Source organism: Esox lucius, chromosome 17 (assembly GCF_011004845.1).
Source record: "Esox lucius isolate fEsoLuc1 chromosome 17, fEsoLuc1.pri, whole genome shotgun sequence".
NCBI classification, from domain to species: Eukaryota; Metazoa; Chordata; class Actinopteri; order Esociformes; family Esocidae; genus Esox; species Esox lucius.
The window spans coordinates 47,252,123-47,276,155 of NC_047585.1; the positions used below are offsets into that span (position 1 = coordinate 47,252,123).

At 44.0% G+C, this 24,033-nt stretch overlaps 1 protein-coding gene across 2 annotated transcripts; it reads right to left on the minus strand.

Annotated features, from left to right (window-relative positions):
• Nucleotides 1–1,358: 1,358 nt before the first annotated feature.
• On the minus strand, nt 1,359–22,875 carry LOC105005833 (DDB1- and CUL4-associated factor 1). 2 transcript variants are annotated; one of them, XM_034287394.1, is made up of 26 exons: nt 22,737–22,875; nt 21,815–21,938; nt 21,523–21,673; nt 20,353–20,466; nt 19,926–20,063; nt 19,361–19,831; nt 18,761–19,114; nt 18,138–18,239; nt 16,328–16,486; nt 15,992–16,171; nt 14,475–14,684; nt 14,155–14,324; nt 12,857–12,972; nt 11,126–11,337; nt 8,760–9,003; nt 7,906–8,560; nt 7,537–7,719; nt 6,762–6,960; nt 6,380–6,462; nt 6,211–6,295; nt 5,642–5,875; nt 5,348–5,546; nt 4,728–4,801; nt 4,546–4,638; nt 2,656–2,854; nt 1,359–2,134 (listed from the first exon to the last, which is right to left on the minus strand). In XM_034287394.1, the coding sequence occupies exons 2-26, from the start codon at nt 21,925–21,927 to the stop codon at nt 2,055–2,057; spliced, it is 4,818 nt and encodes a 1,605-aa protein (XP_034143285.1). In that variant the 5' UTR covers nt 21,928–21,938; nt 22,737–22,875; the 3' UTR covers nt 1,359–2,054. The 2 variants fall into 2 exon arrangements, with proteins under 2 accessions (XP_034143285.1, XP_034143284.1); XM_034287393.1 differs by having other exon boundaries at nt 18,725–19,114.
• Nucleotides 22,876–24,033: the final 1,158 nt, after the last annotated feature.

The following is a 24,033-nucleotide window of genomic DNA, read 5'->3' on the forward strand; positions in this document are numbered from 1 at the left end:
CTGATCCCGCTTTTTTATTTGGTTCCACCCCTGACAACATGCAAGGAGAGGACAACTCATACTTTATTGTGGATCTATTAGATTTAGGTAAAAAGAAAACACATTATGATGTTTCATATAATATTCCAACAAACAGACACAGATCTTCTCAATGTCAAAAACAAATAACATTTATTTGTTTTTGTTTCCTTAGACAATAATCAAAATAGATCAACTTTATACAATGTTTACAATTTGATGTCCTCATCAAAATAAGGGAACTTAAAAGCACTTGAAAAAACTAATTTAAATGCAATTCAATTGATATTCCTTTAGCCTTCATGTTGTGGAAGAATTGCATCAGGGGTAATCAATTCCTGGTGGCAGCTATTATCTGCAGTTGAGGCTCTAAAAGAGTAGGTAGTAATGTAATGGTCAATAAGATCCATTCCAGTAAGTAAAACTCTCCTCAAGACTTCATTAGGAGAAAAAAAGTATGATTAGAAATAACTCAACCATAGAGCCCCAGATGGAGGCCAAAAGGTAACCCCTGACCTAAGATACATGGTGGTCACAGAGCAGGTAAAAGGGTCAAAACTCCATCTGACCAGTTCTGAAGTATAAGGAATGGAAGTCTGATCTTACAACTGTGTTCCTACGAGAAACCTCAGCCAAAGAAAAGCAGCACACTATTAAGAAAATATTCACAGTTCAACAGAGCCAATTCTGTATGATACATTGTATCATAACATATAAGGTATATCACAGCTAAACAATAATGGGAACACCTGAGAAAAGAAAAAAAAAAAGCATTACCTATATTTTTGCAGCTCTCTTTATATGGCTCTGATTTACCCGTAACAATATCCAAATTGTGCAACAGTGACCTCTAGAGGACTTTAGAGGTATTACAACCCCTTATACCAGGACGTGGTAAATACCCTTATCACAACATTGTGCCAAGGCATATTGTACTGTGCTGGTATTGATATGTTTCTACACTGCCCGGTACAGCAAAGTTCCAGACACTATGAAGGTGTTGTAACCACGCCAGACAGGACCTGCTTGGCATTGCTAGACTGGGCTCCATCACAGAGAGTCCTTGTTTATTCTCTAAAGGTTGGATTCAGTAATGTAATAAGAGCACAGCATCAAGTCGCAACATCATGAACATAATTAGTGTAACACTACAGGGATCTGACATGAACTAGAAACAAATAGTTATACTTCATAAATTAACACACTAAGCTCCTTTTACCTGTTCATGCACAAGTTTAACAATTACCTCAGCAAGGACTTGGAGAATGTCAGTCAGTCTAAAAAAAGAATGAAGAATCATGCTGTGTTTTTAACAAAAGGACAAGTCAGCAGAATGTTAGTAGTTTGAATCAGCACTGTTGGAGGGAGAGTTTTATCAATAACTCAGTAGCACACAATATTGTACAGTTATCGATTAAAACATCAAATCTACACACTGAAGCTTCAAACAATACAAACAAGGGTCAAAAAGGAAAATAAATTTATATTAATGGACAAAAAAAAAAAATTCTGTACAGTTCAAACTATCACACATCATGTCTTGTAAAGATAGTCCTGATATTCAGTCGCAGTGAAATTAGATCACCCCAAAAAATGACTGAATAGGAGAGACAAAGACAAACGTAACGCATTATCTTATGATTTACAATGGATTTGTTCCCCGTCGAACAAAACGTTTTAGCTGCAAAACATTTAAAAAAATAGACTTTCTGTTGGTGCTTTCCGGTTGGGCTGTTTGTTTATTTTGGGGTCAAATGTTTCACAAACTAAGCATTTTGTTTGGCAGAACAACACAACCCAGGAGTAACTGGGGGTTGGTATTGGTATCAAGCACCAGACAGAAAAAACTCAATCATTCACAATCTCTCGACTCACAGCTGACACACATTAGACACCACTGATTGATTAAATATGTTCTTATTAACATCACATTCACAGGGTGTTGTAGTTGGTTCCTAAAGCCAAAATGACAATGGATGGATACTTGTTCAGTCACTTTGACCTTTCCTGGTTGTGGTCACTTTCCTGTTTCCTGTTCAGTCACCTATAGACAGGAAGAGCTGGTCCTCCAGGTCTGAGGTGTCCGTGCTGCCGTCTGAGCTGTCCGAACTGTCGGCTGTAAGACAGACATACACAGTCACTCTGCAAGTGTGTGTGTATGTATGTAGTAATTTGTGAAGTAATAACCTGGTGGGTCTCTGATATACGCCAGATGACCCTCAATTCACTCTGGGATTCCATCTAGAATCCTTACAGTTAACGGTCAGATGCTCTGATCGCTAGCCTACCTGTTATAGCCTCGTACACTGCCCTAAGGCGCTAATGTCATTTACAAACAAAGGATGAATGAGCAGTTTAACTGGTTTGTTACTTTAATATCCACTAATCACTGGCTTCTGCAGTACTGTAGATGCAAATGATATAAGCTAGCAGCTACTAACTTGTCAACAGTAGCTAGGGAGCTTTGGTGGAAGATAACCAGGACTGTATAAAAGGAGACCATCTAAACGTTTACAAACTATTTTTCAATTGAAATTAATTTGTAAATTGTAGATAATCTGAGACAAACCAGAGTGTCCGTAGTACCAGACCTTCAATGATTGTCAAAAAAAAAAGCGTCCCAAGCACTTTACTCACATCCCAGGTCAATCTCTGCATCATTGTTAGAATCATCATCATCGTCATCATCACCATCAAGCAGCCTGGCCACAGCGTCCTCCTGTTCGCCGTCTGCTCTCTCATTCAGGGCAGCAAATAGCGGATCAGTGTCCAGGTCATCCAAATCATCATCCGAGTCTTCATCGTCATCATCGTCATCATCCTGATCGTCTTCCTCCTGAAAGGTAATATACAAGAAGCTTCAATTTCCTGTTAAATGCACACTTCTTTCTTTTCACAAATCTTCACCCACACTTTTTGATTGTTTGCATTTTTATTTGTCAATTAAAATAAAAAGACTTCTGTCTGATTCCGTGTGTACAGCCATGTCTGATGCAGCTGGTATTTCCAATTCCCAGAAACAAACCACGGCAGTACAGGTTGGGTTTGAGCACACTACTTGAAATGTCCAACCGCAAAAGGATCCAATGTGTCAATGGGAACCATCTAAATAATCATAACAACATGCAACCAACATGGAAAAGAGGAAGAGTGGTCACAAGTGAAAGCTGACCAACAGGGTAGATGGAAACTTAACATGTCACTCAACACCCCAAAATCACAGCCTCAAAAATTATCACAGAACTGAATCAGTGCCTCTGTGACCCAGTCTGAACAACAGAACATGGTGAGCTTCACAATGCAGGAATTCACGGCGGGGCTGCCATTTGGAAAACAACTGTATCCAACCCAAAAAACACAAAGCCTGGAAACCTGAGCAATGTGTCAGTGTAGTCTTGAGGTAGGCTGTGACCCTGTCAGTGTAGTCTTGATGTAGGCTGTGACCCTGTCAGTGTAGTCTTGAGGTAGGCTGTGACCCTGTCAGTGTAGTCTTGATGTAGGCTGTGACCCTGTCAGTGTAGTCTTGATGTAGGCTGTGACCCTGTCAGTGTAGTCTTGATGTAGGCTGTGACCCTGTCAGTGTAGTCTTGATGTAGGCTGTGAACCTGTCAGTGTAGTCTTGATGTAGGCTGTGAACCTGTCAGTGTAGTCTTGTATGTTGGCATTATAACCATTGAATTTCTCAACCTAGAGGGAAGAGGGAGTCTTTTAGCTCCCAAAGGGCCTTGTCACACAACTTCCACACTGTATATTTGACATGCTTTCTGACGTTATGCAGATATGCGTAAATAACCATGCACTAACTTTCCCAGACATGATAACACTAAGCCACATCTAGATGACCTGAAAACCCCCTGGTTGTTATAAGAGCACTTCAGCTGAAAGCTATCTTTAGATTCAAATTGACAAAGATTCAATTGTGACTCAGTTCTCAGCGATATACAATGGTCTCAGAAGACAAACAGCTGTTAATTTGTCTCTAATACGTAATGGTTAAACCCGTCCCCAGGCCACTGAACACGCACAGTGGGGCAGTATATACTGAACACGCACAGTGGGGCAGTATATACTGAACACGCACAGTGGGGCAGTATATACTGAACACGCACAGTGGGGCAGTATATACTGAACACGCACAGTGGGGCAGTATATACTGAACACGCACAGTGGGGCAGTATATACTGAACACGCACAGTGGGGCAGTATATACTGAACACGCACAGTGGGGCAGTATATACTGAACACGCACAGTGGGGCAGTATATACTGAACACGCACAGTGGGGCAGTATATACTGAACACGCACAGTGGGGCAGTATATACTGAACACGCACAATACAGCCGTATATATACACTGGCACAAAACCCATCTGATATTTGCCTTTAGAGGGAACAACCATGAGAAAAGTTGATTTTCATCTTTAAACTTCAGTCAGATCAAAACACTGCAAGACGTGGTTCCAAATGGAGCAGAATGTTCCCATCTGTTATGTTTTTAATAATGACAACAGGGTGGACAGGCTTTTACCTGGTCTTCATCATCCTCCCCCTCCTCAGGCAGTCTCTGTCGCCCCACCTCATACAGACGACACACCGTGTCCATGCTGATGGAGTCCTGGTTCTGGAAGGAAACAACACTCTACAACATGAGCTGCTGACTGAAACAAGTGTGAACTTCACACACACTTTGATTTTTTTTAGAAAGTTTACCTCAATAACAGCCAGGTAGCAGTCCCGATTGTCAGTACACAGGTCAAATATATTCCTCTTCACATCCACAGTGGCTAAGGACGAAAAAGAAAAACAAATCAGGATAATCTCCAGTCAACCTTCAGGGTCAGTATGTGTGATCCTGGTCTGTGTGTAAATACGGAAACCCCAAGTCCCCACTAAGACCGGGACTAGGGATGCAGTGATCCAATACTCGCCAAAAATATGGGACTGGGTGTCAGCGACAAGGAGGCTATGTAACAGACTTTCCTAACATAAAATATCCCCAAAATGGCTACATTAAGGCAAATCGCCAGTTTGAACATTTATAACACTGTTAACATCATGAACTGGGGCTACTTGTAGACATAGGCATTATGAGTTAGGTGTTGGGGACGGGTTAGATTTAGGCATTATGAGATAGGTGTTAGGGATAGGTTAGATTTAGGCGTTATTAGTTAGGTGTTAGGGATAGGTTAGATTTAGGCATTATGAGATAGGTGTTAGGGATAGGTTAGATTTAGGCGTTATTAGTTAGGTGTTAGGGATAGGTTAGGTTTAGGCATTATGAGTTAGGTGTTAAAGATAAAGGTTAATAAACAGGTGCATGCGTGACCCACCAATAGGCTTATAGTCAGTAGCATCAAAGGTTCTGAAGGAAGAGCCAAACGGACTCTTCATCTGTTGATCCATCACATCATCATCTTCATCAGCCTGGAGCATGGCTCCGTACATGACGGTGGCATTGTGGTTGAACACCAGTCTGCATTGGTCCAAGGCAGGAACCGTGTGGAGAAGATGGAAGCTTCTCAGATCCCACTGACATGGCTGTCAAGGGGTCAGTTCCAACGCATCTCAGAACTACGTAAGATAGTTTTTTGTTAATACATAAGGTGAACAAGTTGAAAGGATACAATCTCAGTGTTGATGATGACCTCAAGACGGTTGGGATGGAACACTCCGCTCATGTTCATGTTGAACTTGTCGAACTTGTGTATGGCCCGGGCGGAACGCACATCCCACATGACCCCGTCATTCAGCACAAGGTCATCGCTAGGGTTAAAGGTTGCACAATTCCTCTTGTAGTTGTTGGCAAGGGCGGGGTCGTTCAAAGTCAGCAGCTTCTGGCCAGTCTGAATGTCATAGATCTGAGCAGTGGAAAGGTAGAGAAGGGGTTTAACTCACAGTTTGAGGTAGTAGGAGTCTGGACAGCAAATAAAGCCTTGGCCGTACAAGGTTGGATTATTATTTAATGGATGCCTTTCACATTTCTTTCAACAAATGTAATAAATTGTAAAAGTAACAAATATACTGTCTAATTTCAAGCATCAAAACAACCAGGACAAGCTAGTAAGTACATGTTAAACAGAAGGTTGCTATATTTATTATTCTTTGTGTTTTTAAGGAAATTAAATTAGTTAAACAGTGTAAGTGAGTAGTCCGATTCTAGCGTTTGACAAGATAATATCCGCAAGAGACTTACATGGGCTACTTGGTCCTTGGTACCAATGACACGGTCTTCTGACATTTTGCTGAACTCTACGTAATGATCATCCGAAAAGGAATGCCTGAATTTGTGAGAAACATAGTTATGTAGTAGAAGAAAGTGAAGTTCATTACTAAAAATGAACAAACAAAAATTTGTGACTCACTTCATCTGGAAGACAGATTCCATGCTCCAGAGGGTGGACAGAGGAACACTCCAGGACGCTGACGTCAGCAGCAGAGAGCCATTCTACAACACATGGCAGGTAAAAGGTGTTCAGCTCCAGTGAATGCTTGTACATCGTTGTTCCTGTACTTGTATGTTCTTAGAGACCTGTGTTCTTCTTTCGGAAGATGTGGAGGATTAATCAGAGACCTATTTAAAGGCCATCTGTCATGCAGATAGCGTTCCCCAGACCTCTCAGTGTTTCAACGGATTCCATTTAACTGAAAGTTACATAACATCGTTTGTATTGAATACAGCTAAGGAAACCCACAACCTATAGAAAAGAAGGAGGTGGTATGACTGGGAGCTGTAGTAGAACTGACCCGTGAAGGCTCTAGGTGAGTGATGGCTGAGGTGTGACAGCTGTAGCTGGCCTCTTCTTGACCGCTCAACACATTGTACAGCTTCAGTTGTCCCATACACGTCCCCAGCATCAGGAAACGCTCACGAGCTGAGAAGGCACAGCAGGTGAATCCGCTCTCATCGCCCTCAGCCTCTCTAAAGGCTGAGATGGGCCGGAACCTTGGGGAAAGACAGGAGGAGATCTATAAAATGTAACAGATCTTAAATGAGAGTATCTCGGTGCATCTCCCTAGTCCAAACTTGCTTTCCTGTCATTTCATTTAACAACACTGATAGGAAGAAGCCATCTCCATTTTGAAGTCCAATAGCATTATCTACTTCTTCAATGGGCCTACATCGCCTCCTGGAATCTGATTGAACTGCTTCCAAGTCAGAGTTGGCCTTTCATTGCCATGTGTTCTGGAATGTTTGCTAATGAGTTAATTAACTAATTCTTCCTGATGACCTGGAAGGAATCAAGCAACCCATTGTGCAGGGAGATTCAAATGGCCATACCACTTTGGATTCCTATCTCCTCATAATCAGGGATAAATTGAGACCTGGGACACGAGATAAAGTTCATTATTCAGCCAGTAAAATTAAAAATAAATACAAATAATTCAGGACTGGAGTTCAAAAGAACTGTCATAGGAAGTGACGCTCGTTTGACTACTTAATGATGAAAGTCCTGAATGTGGCTTCCAATGCAAAGACAAGCTTTTGGGCCGTGGTATCCCCAGGGTTAAGCCGGACTACCTGCTGAAGATGAGGTGTCTGTCCAGGCAACCTCCTTCCACACCACCATGCTTAGGATACAGCACTCGGTTGGAGAGTCTGGAGGTGAAGTTAGTGGGGGCCTGACGTCTCTCTTTGGGCTCCGGGCAGCGATGGGGAGTGAACAGGGAGAAGGGAGGACAGGTTGTAACAGGATTTCTACACCTGAAAACAGAGATGATAAAATGATAAGGTGACATCGGGAACAGCAGCAGTTTGTGGAGGGCATTGCTCAAAGGAATACGAGCCATTGGCTTCTGAAGAGCACCAACACAAAGCAACAGGCTCCTGATGTCTACATGGAGTACTGTAAAAGGCTTTAAAACAGATTAAAAACCAACAAGAGTCAACCTGGCGTGCTGCTCTCTGAGGTACTCTGTGATGATGCTGTCCAGGGCGGGTGGGGAGGGCAGGTGGCGGTCTAGTTGTTTCTTCATGGCCGGACTCTGGCTGAAAGCTCCGTGGTCCGACTTCTGCCTCAGCACCCTGGAATGCCTCTTCACACTACCGCAGGGCCCCGGGCTGCTGGGAACCGAGGAGCGCTCCCGTGTAAACAGGATCCTCCCAATCTGAGGCGAGCCCAGGGGAGGTGGGCCATGGGGGGTGGAAAGAGGAGGGATGGAGGTGGAAGAGGAGGTGGAGGGGCGCGGCGTCTGGACCATGGAAGATGACAAAGGCATTACTGCAGTCAGGCGAGCAGTGGGTCCCCCGTTGGACATGCCCCGTGGGGTTCTGGGTAATACAGCAGATGAGGAGACTGGGGACGGCACTACTGAGGGAAAGTGAGAAGAGGAGGAGAGGGGGAGAGACATGGAGAGGGGGCCAGAGGGGAGGTCAGCCTCAAGGGTGAGGGCTGAGGCAGTATCCTGGAGGCCTTTAGCTAGCAGGTGATTCCTGATGAGAAGCAACAGCTCTTTCTCTGGGAAGGTGATCCGGGACTGGGCCACAACGTTTGCCTTCTGGAGCCGAGCAAGGGACACGTCGGTCCCTACCAGCAGGGGTTTACCTGACAGGAGAAGACATTGTTTTCACTACTATATTGCTACCTTAAATCTTTGTTTGAAATCCTTTGTCCTTGACGTGTTCCATTACGGCAGGGTTGTGTGAACAACTCCCATTTGGGGACCCATATCAGAACCTCTGACCACTCACTACCGGCATTCACTCTTGACAGGAGCTTAACGAATGTAAAAATGTGATTATACCTGACACCCTCTCTATAAGCTCAGCAGCGTAGCGGCAGAACCGGACGTGTTGGGAGCGTTTGTCCTGCAGCACGGGTTCCTTCATCAGTTGCTGGATGTGTGAGGAGCAGAAGAGGGGCAGCTTGGAAATGATCTGCCTGACGGCAGCCGAGCGAGACAGACCCACCAGGGCTCTGCAGGCCAGCGCACGGATCTGGTCGGCGTCTGTGATGGGCATCTTCACCGTGAGGAGTCCAAGGAGAACCTGAGGAAGACAGGAAACAGGAGGGCTCAACGGTAACATTCTATGAAATTAATTCTGGATACAGTTGTGCTCATAAGTTTGTAGACCCTGGCAGAAATTGTGAAATTTTGGCATTGATCTTTCATTTAAGGATAGGAATCATATGAAGCCATTTATTATAACATAGTTGTTTGGCTCCTTTGGGTGATTTAAATCATAATGATAATAAATCACCCAAATGGCCCTGATCAAAAGTTTAGCTACCCTTCAATGTTTGGCCTTGTTACAGACACACAAGGTGACACACAAAGGTGAAAATAAAATTAAAGGTGAATTTCCCACACCTGTGGCTTTTTATATTGCAATTAGTGTCTGTGTATAAACAGTCAATGAGTTTGTTAGCTCTCACGTGGATGCACTGGGCAGGCTAGATACTGAGCCATGGGGAACAGAATAGAACTGTCAAAAGACCTGCGTAACAAGGTAATGGAACTTTATAAAGCCTTGCAAATGCCAATCAGCACTGTTCAAGCATTTATTAAGAAGTGGAAAATGTTTTTACTTTTGGTACCAAGCCAAGGTCAGGTAGACCGAGAAAGATTTCAGCCAAAACTGTCAGAAGAATGTTGGGGATACAAAGAAAAACCCACAGGAGAATTACAGGCTGCTCTGGAAAAAAGAGGCTGCTCTGTGGTTGTTTCAAGGAGCACAATATGACGATACCAGAAGAAAAATGAGCTGAATGATCAAGTTGCCAGAAAGAAGACTTTACCGCACCAATGCCACAAAAAAGCCCAGTTACAATATGCCCGACAACACCTTGACACGCCACACAGCTTCTGGCACACTGTAATTTGGAGTGACGAGACCAAAATAGAGCTTTACGGTCACAACCATAAGCGCTACTGTATGTTTGGAGAGGGGTCAACAAGGCCTATAGTGAACAGAATACCATCCCCACTGTGAAGCATGGTGGTGGCTCACTGATGTTTTGGGGGTGTGTGAGCTCTAAAAGCACAGGGAATCTTGTGAAAATGTATGGCAAGATGAATGCAGCATGTTATCAGAAAATACTGGCAGACAATGTGCATTCTTCTGCACGAAAGCTACGCATGGGATGCTCTTGGACTTTCCAGCACGACAATGATCCTAAGCACAAGGCCAAGTTGACCCTCCAATGGTTACAGCAGGAAAAGGTGAAGGTTCTGGAGTGGCCATCACAGTCTCCTGACCTTAATATCATCGAGCCACTTTGGGGAGATCTCAAACGTGAAGTTCATGCAAGACGACCAAGGACTTTGCATGACCTGGAGGCATTTTGCCAAGACGAATGGGCAGCTATACCACCTGCAAGAATTTGAGGCCTCATAGACAACAATTACAAAAGACTGCAAGCTGTCATTGATGCTAAAGGGGTTATACACAGTATTAAGAACTAAGGGTATACAGACTTTTGAACAGGGATCAGTTCATTTTTTTTTGTTTTATAATTGTGCCATTCTGTTATGACCTACAGTTGAATTTGGATCCCATACGAAATAAAAGACGTGTTTTGCCTGCTCATGTTCTCTTTACAGATGGTACTGTATTAAATGTATTACCAATTATGCAAACATTTCAGCACAACAGTATATAAAACAAAACTATTTTATATTTCTTTCATCACATTTCTAAAGACAAAAATGTATAAAAAGGCAAATGGCTGGTCCATCTTAATAGGTATGCGGTTGTTGTAAGTCGTACAATCACCCAATGGGCATCTGCATTTAAATTCCTGATACCCAAGGCCCTGAAGACGGATTGTCATCCACCCACTTGACTGTCATGCAGACCAGGTGCTGTTTGCTGTTGCCATGGCTGGTCAGGGACTGTTTGCCTAAGTTGTCAGTGCCTTTGTAAAAAGACCCACTCTATCCGGGAACTAACGAGACGACAGTACGAGTTCCACAGAAGTCGAAACGGGTAATTGTTTGGCATTGAGGTGACTTGGGTGAGTTTTTAAATGTATTACTGAAAAATAATACCAGACAGCCACGCATCACTGCTCAACCCTTGACTCTTGCCTCAGCCCAAGGCCGCCCTAACCTTGCTTAGGCCGAAGTCCACCCAGACCCTAATCATCCACCATGGGCATATCTCGTACCTTGATGCCGTTGTTGGCCTGCACTATTTTCCACATCTTGGTGAGCACGCTCTCGTGGCTCACCCGGCGACGGCGCAGGAAGCTGCGCACGGACGTGGCGGTTTGATCAGGGGCACACACACAGTTGATGACCACCTGGAGGGCTGATTTCTGGATCTCTGCATCATTCACAAACACCTCTCCCTCAGCCACGCCCAGGATTACACTCATACCTTCAGGAGCAAAACAGGAAGAGGTAAAATGAAAACAAAGGGGTGGGGGGGGTGGACTGAAAACACATTCTCATTTACAGCATTGAGCTTGGAGAGTAGTTAAAGCAGGAGGACAGGGGAGGAATGAGCCAACTGAAAACAGGGGATGATTAGGTGACCATTTGTGTTCTGATTGAATTTCAGAATTTTCTGCCACATTAGACAACTAAGCTGTAGTCCATACGTTCCCAGTCACAGTTTGACTAAAAATGAAGCTCAATATAAAATCTTGATAGAACTAGGATCTGTGTCAGAGAAAACACTCCTTTAATGTTGTCCTTGTGTTTCAACTGGCTATTTTTCTTACATGGGTTGTTCTTTACATATAAGGTAGTTTGGGACAGCAGCTATGTAAAAGAAAGTTTGCAGCCAATCAAGACAACTGGCCAGTCACCATGGAAACGCCCTGTTTCTTAAAGGGGCAGCAACACCTAACTCCAAACCCTTTTCCACTAATGCTAAAGTTAAGACATGTGATATCATTAATACTAGAACCGCCAGGCCTTTCAGACCCCCAGTATCAGCCAGAACGTAACACAGTTTCATGTCATTAGCATACGAATTGGCCCTGTTAGCATACACATTCTCCTCCACAGCATCACCATCCAGCCAGAGCATCAGTTCATCTACTGGGTCGTCATCAAACTATATAGAATAGTCTAAACAATAATGAATTAGCGATTTTTTTAAAAAATGGTTCATGAATTAAAGAAAATACAAGAATGTGTTTGTATCGAAGGCCTTAACATACAAAAAATAATAATACTAAAACAAGAATACATAGAACGATTAGATTTTAGGAACACAGGCTATAGTATTTTCATTTGTTTATTAGGACCTACAAATTTACAAAATGAAAATTACACAGCAAATCTATAGGTGACATGAATAAAATATCGAAAACCCCAGAGGAGTTTTTAGAAAAAGATGAGGTCCATTTCTCCAAATGAATAAGCTACAAAAACAGGTCCTTTGCAGGACTCTCACGCGGGTTCTAGTGGGGCTAACGAGTTGATGACGAATTGTCAAGTAGCCTATATCGTTTATATTAAGTTTCAATAATAGCCTAAATAATCTGATTAATTTGCAAATTCATTCATATTCAACCAAGACTATCAATCATCGGGGAGTATCATCCATTCACCAACGGACGTCATGCATTCAGTCAGGGGTCATTAGCCCCTGGGTACCATTAGTGGCTGCCTGGGTACCAACGTAAAGTGGCGTGGGCTTTTGGACAATTAAGTCTGAAAGTGGGGTAAAAAAAAGATTTAGAAGCACACTGAAAACAGAACAATCTAATATACGCCTATTTAGGAAAAGTCATGGAAGGAGGAAGGTGCAGCTTTCAAAATGGCAGTTTTATTTTAATTACAAACTCAAACGTCAATTGGGGTAGGCATTTAGCAGTCCTAGTGTTAAACACAAAAACATATATTTGATGTAATAATCAGAAGATATAATTATACTAAGGACTGACCAACAGTGGATCCTGATTCATCCAGAACATCCACAGTGTCAGCAAGCAGCAGTTGGACCTTAGGAACCACGGTCAACATGGCCAGGATGTCCAGACCAAAACGGACCGTGTCAGACCTGGACAGACACACAGAAACACAGGCAGAGAGAGAGGGACAGACACACAGAAACACAGGCAGAGAGAGAGGGACAGACACACAGAAACACAGGCAGAGAGAGAGGGACAGACACACAGAAACACAGGCAGAGAGAGAGGGACAGACACACAGAAACACAGGCAGAGAGAGAGGGACAGACACACAGAAACACAGGCAGAGAGAGAGGGACAGACAGAAACACAGACAGAGAGACACACAGAAACACAGACAGAGAGAGAGGGACAGACACACAGAAACACAGACAGAGAGAGAGGGACACACAGAAACACAGACAGAGAGACACACAGAAACACAGACAGAGAGAGAGGGACAGACACACAGAAACACACAGAGAGAGAGGGACACACAGAAACACAGACAGAGAGGGACAGACAGAGGAAAAACATAGGTAGAGAGAAAAGGAAACACAGAAAAACAGGGAAATGGAGACAGAGGCAGATTATTATGGACAACAGAAGGAAATGATCTAACAATTTTTTGAGAAAAAAACTGCTGAAATTATTGGTTTCATTTAGGTTTCCTGTTTAGGGATTTCCTGAAGCTGTATGCTGAATTGCATCTAGTTCTAATATGATATATTTTGGGGCTTTCTGTAGCTGTATGCTGAACTGTATCTAGTTCTAATATGATATATTTAGAGGTTTCCTGTAGCTGTATGCTGAACTGTATCTAGTTCTAATATGATATATTTAGAGGTTTCCTGTAGCTGTATGCTGAACTGTATCTAGTTCTAATATGATATATTTAGAGGTTTCCTGTAGCTGTATGCTGAACTGTATCTAGTTCTAATATGATATATTTAGAGGTTTCCTGTAGCTGTATGCTGAACTGTATCTAGTTCTAATATGATATATTTAGAGGTTTCCTGTAGCTGTATGCTGAACTGTATCTAGTTCTAATATGATATATTTAGAGGTTTCCTGTAGCTGTATGCTGAACTGTATCTAGTTCTAATATGATATATTTTGGGGCTTTCTGTAGCTGTATGCTGAACTGTATCTAGTTCTAATATGATATATTTTGGGGCTTCCTGTAGCTGTATGCTGAACAGTCACGGTCCGCCAGTCACAGATTACAGAGATGGTTGAGGGTTGTAACATATTAGTGGTAAGGGGCCAAAAGTAAGCGGAAGTTAAAATACCTGCCGTAATAAGTCCTCCAGTCACAGGCTATGGAGATGAGTTGTAACAGGAGTGGAACACATGACAGCTTATAGAAGACCTCGACTGGCTCCCAGTGGAGCTGGGCTGGACCACACTCTATCAAAAACTCCATCATTTCTACCACCTGATCATGGCTGTAGGAACACGCCTTGGGGAATATGCAGACAGAAATGTATACATAAATTAAAGCCAGTCAATCACAAAAATGTATTTAAATACATAGAACTCTATTCATTTTTTATCCTTCAACTTCTACACCAAAAATATTTTCAATTGTAAATCTTGTGAGGGAAACAACCTTGTAGTATGGCTGTGGGTGAACTTGAGCGCCACCTTCAGTCCTCTGGAGGGACTGTTTGACCTGCTCCACCTTGATCACCAGATGGGCTTGGAAGTACCTCCTCAAGGCCATGCAGGTGTGCTTGGCTGTCTGCCGACTGGAGAACACCTGGTCGTCAGTCAACATGGATCCCTGGTCGTCCACGTTCAGGATCTCTAACGTGCTGACCTATAAGGAGACAGAGCGGTCAGAGTCCACATACAGGATCTCTAACGTGCTGACCTATAAGGAGACAGAGCGGTCAGAGTCCACATACAGGATCTCTAACGTGCTGACCTATAAGGAGACAGAGCGGTCAGAGTCCACATACAGGATCTCTAACGTGCTGACCTATAAGGAGACAGAGCGGTCAGAGTCCACGTTCAGGATCTCTAACGTGCTGACCTATAAGGAGACAGAGCGGTCAGAGTCCACATACAGGATCTCTAACGTGCTCACCTATAAGGAGACAGAGCGGTCAGAGTCCACGTACAGGATCTCTAACGTGCTGACCTATAAGGAGACAGAGCGGTCAGAGTCCACATACAGGATCTCTAACGTGCTGACCTATAAGGAGACAGAGCGGTCAGAGTCCACATTCAGGATCTCTAACGTGCTGACCTATAAGGAGACAGAGCGGTCAGAGTCCACGTTCAGAATCTCTAACGTGCTGACCTATAAGGAGACAGAGCGGTCAGAGTCCACATACAGGATCTCTAACGTGCTGACCTATAAGGAGACAGAGCGGTCAGAGTCCACATACAGGATCTCTAACGTGCTGACCTATAAGGAGACAGAGCGGTCAGAGTCCACATACAGGATCTCTAACGTGCTGACCTATAAGGAGACAGAGCGGTCAGAGTCCACGTACAGGATCTCTAACGTGCTGAACTATAAGGAGACAGAGCGGTCAGAGTCCACATACAGGATCTCTAACGTGCTGACCTATAAGGAGACAGAGCGGTCAGAGTCCATGTTCAGGATCTCTAACGTGCTGACCTATAAGGAGACAGAGCGGTCAGAGTCCACCTACAGGATCTCTAACGTGCTGACCTATAAGGAGACGGAGCGGTCAGAGTCCACATACAGGATCTCTAACGTGCTGAACTATAAGGAGACAGAGCGGTCAGATTTGGGGTACAGGGGGTCAAGTGTAAACAGTAGAACTAGTGTGCTGTACCAGGGTTCAGATCTGCCCATACTGGACGTGTCGGGTCGACTAGAGATGTAACGCACTACGTTGTCGCAAAAATGTTGTCCGGCAAAGACCATAATCACAGGAGATACAGTACTATAATTCAGCTAATGACAACACCTTGGTGTTTCCTTTCCTGGGGGACATGCAGTGAACGCCCCCATGAGGGCAGGGGCTCCCAGCGTTAACTCAGACAGGACCAATGAGACCAGCACGCTCCACAGGTTTACAGGACTCATTACGTCCTTCTGGTGTCCCACAGTAAGACTGAGGAAGAAGTCCGACCCCCTCCCATCCTCACCAAGTTGACCAGCCTCCGTAGACCGTCCTGTTGGTCAAACAGCCGCAGGATGGCTCTGAAGGAGAAGGAGATGGAGAAGAACATGGTGGCGTGGCAGCAGCCCGAAGCATGGGAACATTCCAGAAGCCACAAGGCATAGGCCACCATGTCGGACAGGACACTGTCTGGAAGCATGCACACCTGAGAGAGACAGCGACACCGAGGCAGAAAGACAAAGACACAGAGACGAAGACAAAGACAGGAGTTTACACAACTACAATTATACAGTTACTGGAGAGAGAAGACTCATGCGGTCACATGACTGATGAGTGTGACCTTAATGTACAGTTAACCTACTCTCTCCATGGCGTCCTGGTTATAAGCCAGATAGTAGAGACACAACGACACGCCTGTGGCAGCCATGGAGGGCCGGGGGACGTCAAGCAGTTTCTGCACCCCTCCATGAGCAATGAAGTCAGCAGCAAACTTCTTGTGCAGAAGAAGGGAGGCGAGGTACTGGAGAGGAAGGACCAGAGCAGGACTGTGACTGACCCCGGGATTTGAGCCAGGACTAACCCAACGGCCCCTCCTTTCTAGTATTACTGTTTGGATGCATTATTATATCCAATACACAAAATCCAGAATTAAAACTGGCCTCACCTTACTCAGTTCTTCATAAAGCATAGATCATCAAAGCAGCTAATTTACACCAAAACTCCATATGAGTAACCCCCCACCCTCAGTTATACTCAATACCACCTCCATATGAGTAACCCCCCACCCTCAGTTATACTCAATACCACCTCCATATGAGTAACCCCCCACCCTCAGTTATACTCAATACCACCTCCATACGAGTAACCCCCCACCCTCAGTTATACTCAATACCACCTCCATATGAGTAACCCCCCACCCTCAGTTATACTCAATACCATCTCCATATGAGTAACCCCCCACCCTCAGTTATACTCAATACCACCTCCATATGAGTAACCCCCCACCCTCAGTTATACTCAATACCACCTCCATATGAGTAACCCCCCACCCTCAGTTATACTCAATACCACCTCCATATGAGCAACCCCCCACCCTCAGTTATACTCAATACCACCTCCATACGAGTAACCCCCCACCCTCAGTTATACTCAATACCACCTCCATACGAGTAACCCCCCACCCTCAGTTATACTCAATACCACCACCATATGAGTAACCCCCCACCCTCAGTTATACTCAATACCACCTCCATATGAGTAACCCCCCACCCTCAGTTATACTCAATACCACCTCCATATGAGTAACCCCCCACCCTCAGTTATACTCAATACCACCTCCATATGAGCAACCCCCCACCCTCAGTTATACTCAATACCACCTCCATATGAGTAACCCCCCACCCTCAGTTATACTCAATACCACCTCCATATGAGTAACCCCCCACCCTCAGTTATACTCAATACCACCTCCATATGAGTAACCCCCCACCCTCAGTTATACTCAATACCACCTCCATATGAGTAACCCCCCACCCTCAGTTATACTCAATACCACCTCCATATGAGTAACCCCCCACCCTCAGTTATACTCAATACCACCTCCATATGAGTAACCCCCCACCCTCAGTTATACTCAATACCACCTCCATATGAGTAACCCCCCACCCTCAGTTATACTCAATACCACCTCCATATGAGTAACCCCCCACCCTCAGTTATACTCAATACCACCTCCATATGAGCAACCCCCCACCCTCAGTTATACTCAATACCACCTCCATATGAGCAACCCCCCACCCTCAGTTCTGGGGCCTTCATTTGTACTTTATCACAGACAAACAGCCTGCTGTTGAGCCGGTACTAATAAAGGGATATCAGGTCAATATTGCATTTCAGTTCAACATACCTGCTCTGTGGCAGTTCATTTAAGACTAGAAACAGAAACATTATTTGAAATTCAGCATATTGGTTGTCCATTCAAGGGAGAGAATAGTCAACCTCTCAAGCTGTAAGCAGCATAAGTTGATTTTCAACAAACATCAGTTCTTAGCCAAAAAATACACGCCATCAATCCACTCCCTGATCTTTGTTGTTTCAGGGAAAGAGGCCCTGGATGACAATTTATGCGCCATTTGAAATTCAGAGTTTTCTGCCAACAAAACTCTGATTACCAGGAGTGAGTCGAAGGTGAGCTGCACATCGTTGGTGTTTTTCAGGTCGATGTAGCGCATCAGGAGATCTCTGGTCTCCATCTGCATGAAAACAGCCAGCAGCTGGAGAGATAGACAGAAACAGATAGACAGAGAGGAAGAAACTCAAAACAGACAGGCAGAAACAGACAGACAGAGAGGAATAAACTCAAAACAGACAGGCAGAAAGATGAAGATAGGTTTAGAAGGTTTTACTAGACATATTGTGAAAGAACAGACATGCCTCTTCATAGCTATTGTTGATATTTAAGATCCCCCAATAGCTCACAAAGTGAAGCTGAATCCGATATATTTATAAGTAAACATACATAAATAAATACATAAACATCAGATGTGAGATGTGATGTGGGACTGAACTGATGAAATATAAAGAATGGTGAAACCATGTTTTGGACAGCAACATTGTAGCTAGCTTATACAACATAAATACATGAATTATACTGCACATTTACACTACAATAATTCTTCTGATATCAAGTGACAGTTAACCAGTGACTGGTGTGTGTTGTGTGTGTGTGTGTGTGTGTGTGTGTGGGGGGGGGACCAACATTAAGTGGGGGGCGATGATGGGGTCCAGTCCCTACCTCCTGGTAGTCTCCCAGGGGGGTGAGGTACTGGAGGATAAGACGCTGCTCCATGGCAGGGGTCAGAGGGTAGAGGCTGTAGTTCGTCCCGATCACCCAGGAGCTCATCTCCGACCAGCTGCTGTTGGTAGACGGATCGATACCGGTACTGCTGTTGGTAGACGGATCGATACCGGTACTGCTGTTGGTAGACGGATCGATACCGGTACTGCTGTTGGTAGACGGATCGATACCGGTACTGCTGTTGGTAGACAGATCGATACCGGTACTGCTGTTGGTAGACGGATCGATACCGGTACTGCTGGATGAGCCACTCTCTGGGTCTGCAGAGGATGCCGATGTGAAATGGAGTTTCTGTGAAGACAAAAATCTTGATGGGAAAAATATTTCCAACAGCTGTCAACAAACAGGGGGTTGTCCATAGAGCATGTTTCTGATAAGCAGAACTCCTCGTATAGTCTCTCCTGAATGCTGACTGGATGTAAGCGCCAGAGGTCCCTCCTCGCTGAACTTCTCATCCAATAAGCTCCAGGAAAAGGCTTAACCTGCGTCTACATACCTGCAATGTCCCTCCCAATATAAACACCAGCAGGACCTCACCTGTTTGGCCTTCCTCCCACACTCCCTGGCCGTGGCTGCTCTCCTCTTCCCCAGAGCTCCTCCAGACTCCTGCCCCCTGGTGTCAGGTTCTCCCAGGCTGACTTGGAGGCCTGGCGTTGGGCATGTAGCCGGCTGGTACAGGGGGTCTGGGACGGGTTTCACCGACACACAGCCTCTGGTCTTCTGGGCCTTGCCCAGGTGGAAGGAGGGCTTGGGTCTGGACAAGGCAGGGGTTCTGGTGCTGCCACACAGTGTCTCTCCTCCCCTGTCCTTGGTCTTCTCCACCTCATCCTCCTCTTCCATCGCTGCTGGAGCAGCAACCTGCTGAGTGGAGCTGTCTGGGCCCGTCGGATGCTCTTCCAGAGCACCATGGGACTGGGAGGTCTTTTGTGAGCCGCTCTGTTTTAGAGCCTGTTGGCTCTCTGATTCTTTGTCCTGCAGTTCACGTAGCCTTGACAACATGACTGGCACCTGAGAGACAGAGGATTACGATTATGATCTATGAACAACACATTTACAACTGACTGTGTGTACAGGCAGTGGCACTGTGTGTGTTTGTACCAACCAGCTTAGAGTTTTCCTCCCTGTAGTTGGCTGCTATCTCTTGGTTCTCCATGGCTCTAGCCAGTAAGCCTGTAGCATAGATGGACAGAGGCAGCTCTGACTCCTCAGCCCACTGAAACAGCTTCTCAACCAGACCCTCCTGTTCTCACACACACACACACACACACACACACAAACATTAGCCTGGAGAACTACATTTCAAAACAAAGGTTTTACATAATTCACAAGGGGATTGTGGACACCTGACTGACCTTTGACATAAGAAAAGGTTAAAATTCTATTTTCAAAACGGTTAGCTACTAATCAAAGCTGTATTCCTTGCAAATACATCACTATATTTACATCTTCAAGAGGTGTACAATTGAGCTAATCAATAGTTAGATCCTCTGGAAACACCACTAATGGAAATAAGAATGCAAATACAGTACCTTTTCCTGAAAGACCACAGCTGTCTCTAGACCTGGCATGATGTTCTGAAGGAGGCGACAGGCTGCAGTGTTCATCGATAACTCTCTACTGGTCATCACATAGCTGTTTAACAGCTAAACAACAGGGAGAAACACAGAGTTAAGACAGCTCTACTTGTCATTAAATAGCTGTTCAACAGTAGAACTGCCAGACCTTTTTCACCCCCTATAACCACCAGAGTCATTAGCATACGAATCGTCCCTATTAGCATGGACATTCTCCTCCACAGCATCACCATCCAGCCAGAGCATCAGTTCATCTACTGGGTCATCATCAACTACACTATATAGAAGTATAAAAATAATGAACTACAGAATTTGTTTGTTTTAAATTGTTAATTCAAAAAATACAAGAATGTGTTTGTATTGAAGGTCTCAACATACGAAAAAAACAGACATCAAATTATTCATAGAAAAGGACGAGGTTCGAAATGAATAGGCTGTGAACAGTGCGTATTTGCAAGTCCCTCCCGGGGTTGTACTGGGGCTATCGAGATGATCTCAACACCAATGCATAGCACCTATAGAAGATTGTTCTATAGGTGTCATGAATGAAGTATCGAAAAACAGAGAGGAGCTTTTAGAAAAAGATGAGGTCTGAAATGAATAGGCTGTGTGCGCGATCTAGTCTCTCTTTCCCTATGTAAATAATCACAATAAGCTGAATCTCCTATTGAAAAACAGTAACACGTGTGATAAGTAGCCTTTGTCATTTGTATTATCTTTCAATAATAGCCTAATGAAGTTTTAATTCATCTGGGAGTATCGCGCATTAATCCATTGACGTCATGCCTTCAGTGAGGGGTGACTAGCGCCTGGGTACCATTTGGATACCAACGCCAAGTGGCATGGGCTGTTGGCGTTTTAAGTAGGAAAACAGGTTAAAAAGTAAAGGTAAATAGTTTTCTGTTCATCAGTTTAGAATTCTGACAACGGAACAATGCAATATACACCTATTTAGGAAAAGTCATGGAAAGAGGAGTGTAGCTTTCAAAATGGCAGTTTTATTTTAATTACAAACTCAAAAACCAATTGGCGGTTCTACTGTTAACAGCTGAACAACAAGGAGAAACCCAGTGTTAAGACAGTTCTAATGGTTATTACCAATGCCAGCATTCATCAGTTCCTCACCGCATTTGTGAAGTCGTCATTCTTGAAAAGGGTTTTGAGTAAATGTCCTAACATGCCTTCAGGATCAGCCCTTCCTGGATGGCGGTCATCAAAAGGGTCAGGATCAGCCTTGTGGTACTCCTCTGTCTCCTGCTCAATCAGCTCAGAGATTCTAACACACACACACACACACACACACACACACACACACACACAATAATCTGTCTGTCACAGGAGGAGTAAAGTACAATACCAACATAAAAAGAAAAAGCCCATTGGTTTCCACTATCATTAAATAGTTGGTGTCACGCACTTGGTGAGGATGGAAACCAGCTCTTCTGTGCTTCCTTGCTTCGCTGCCTCCCATTTGTCCAGCAAGGAGGTCAGTTCTGCCTTGGCATCCACAGGTCCAGCAGGTGAGGCCATGGTGGCTTGGTCTGAAAGGAGGCAGCAGAGAGGAAGACAGAGATGGTAAGGGAAGACCCAATAGAATATAATTCAACTGTGAGATTTCGTATTAAGTGACACATATTGGCATGACATGTTAACCCAGAATATAAAACTCTCTCTGGTAGTCATCCTGCCATTTCACTCACTAGCTAAAAATATCTAGCTAGGTTAACCTTGACAGACAGTAACTAACTTCCACTTCAAGCGCCTAACTAGACAGCTAGTAAGTGCCTCAGTTTTAATGACCGACAGAAGCTGTCCAACGTACCTAGTTGTACCTAACTACATCACATTAGGTCCTTAAGCTGCTTCAGCTAACTAGCTTAAGTTTCTTCGTCTGCCCAAGTTAGAGATGAGTCCTACATAACTCGTTAGCTACCTAGTACTGTAGATGTTAAGCTCCTGTTACTGTAGTTATTGGAGAATCAACACGTTACCAGTCGATCCATTTGGTGACTCTAGCTAACTAGTAAAACATCGTCCAACAGGTGGCTTGTGGCATTGCTTGTGTGGAAACATGAGGCTAGCGTAGTCAACTGTGGTAGAACGACAAACGACGCAGCTGACGTTAACTAGGTCGCTCAGTCTATATTACCTCCTCCCTTGATTCCTTCCTCACCGATACTTTTAGCACACTTTTCCCCAACTTCTCGTACATTACAGATACCTCACAATACCATTCTCGGTATACTCAACCACCACCAGCTACAAAACATGCATGAGTCGAGCAGACAGAAAACCAAGCTCGTGTGACACAAGCAAACTCACACAGCTAAACTGCCTACCTTTAATCTTGCTGAAGACAACTGTATCTTAAGCTAGTGTTATACAGAAAGTTGAGGTCAAATACAATTCGGTTATCAGCAAAAGTTTCACATGTTTATTTTGCTAACTTCACTCAAGACAGCACGCTGGAAACGTCAAACACAGAAAGACGTCGGCTTTTGATGACGTCCTTAAATTTCTATTCAGCATTTCCCTAATATTCTGGGTAGTGTAGTTTTAATTTTGCTTCAATCTTAATAATGAAGTAAAACTAGATTAAAATAATAATAATTATACATCTGGGAAAACAACGATTTGAAAGGTATAAAACATTTTGTTCGTTTTATAAAGTATTAGTCATCAAACATGCAGTGTCATTATGAACGATTATGAACAGCTAGCAGTACATTTACATGTTTTCCCAAAATACTGGAAGAGACATATTTACCTAATTAACGGGTTTTCCGTGAATTGTCATATATTCATACCTGCAGTTACTTAGCTTAACAATGTGTAGAGAATGGTATGTGTCCAATTTCAGTAATCAATCTTTCCTTGTAAACACAGCAGGCTTACCTCATAAAGTAAAGCATTATGACATAACACTATAATGCAACATTATCTAACAATAATATTTAATTGCAGAGGGCATTTCGTACTCGAAGTACGTGTGCATACACGTGCATCAAGGCATAACCGAACCATTCTCCATCTTCATGTGTAGAGAAGCAACAGCTGTGCTAGCAGCCTTACTTAGTGTATTTAAGTATGGACACATAACAATGTTTCAAAACATTTATGTCTATTTTATCCTAAATGATACGTGTTTTGAGACTACGCTTTTATATTGAATAGCTTTTTAGAAATGTGGTGTTTTAATTCAACTTAGATATGAACAGCATGGATACGTGCATGTAGTTATGGAAGTATTTTATGACTATAGAAGAAATTATGTGCATTCCCTCCAGATGATGAGACACTTTAAAATAAGCAACAAAGACACCCAGCCTGTACAAATCTCTGTCAGACAGACTGACTACAAAGATACCCAGCCTGTACAAATCTCTGTCAGACAGACTGACTACAAAGATACCCAGCCTGTACACATCTCTGTCAGAAAGACAATGCCATCAAGCAGATAAACTAGAGCATAGGCGCCGATACCGTGGGTGCTCCGGGGCTCGAGCACCCACGGAAAATAGCGAGCACCCACGGAAAATAGCGAGCACCCACGGAAAATAGCGAGCACCCACGAAAATACCGAGCACGAGCACCCACGTGTGCCAGACCGCCAGTCCGCCAGTAGGCTACATTCAT

Excerpts from the sequence above, each read along its gene's own strand:
- LOC105005833 (XM_034287393.1), bottom strand. The coding sequence starts at position 21,927 with ATGGCCTCACCTGCTGGACCTGTGGATGCCAAGGCAGAACTGACCTCC. Across the intron at positions 21,674-21,814 it reads CTGGTTTCCATCCTCACCAA|AATCTCTGAGCTGATTGAGC; the intron begins GTGCGTGACACC and ends TGTGTGTGTTAG. Across the intron at positions 4,639-4,727 it reads GCTACCTGGCTGTTATTGAG|AACCAGGACTCCATCAGCAT; the intron begins GTAAACTTTCTA and ends GTTTCCTTCCAG.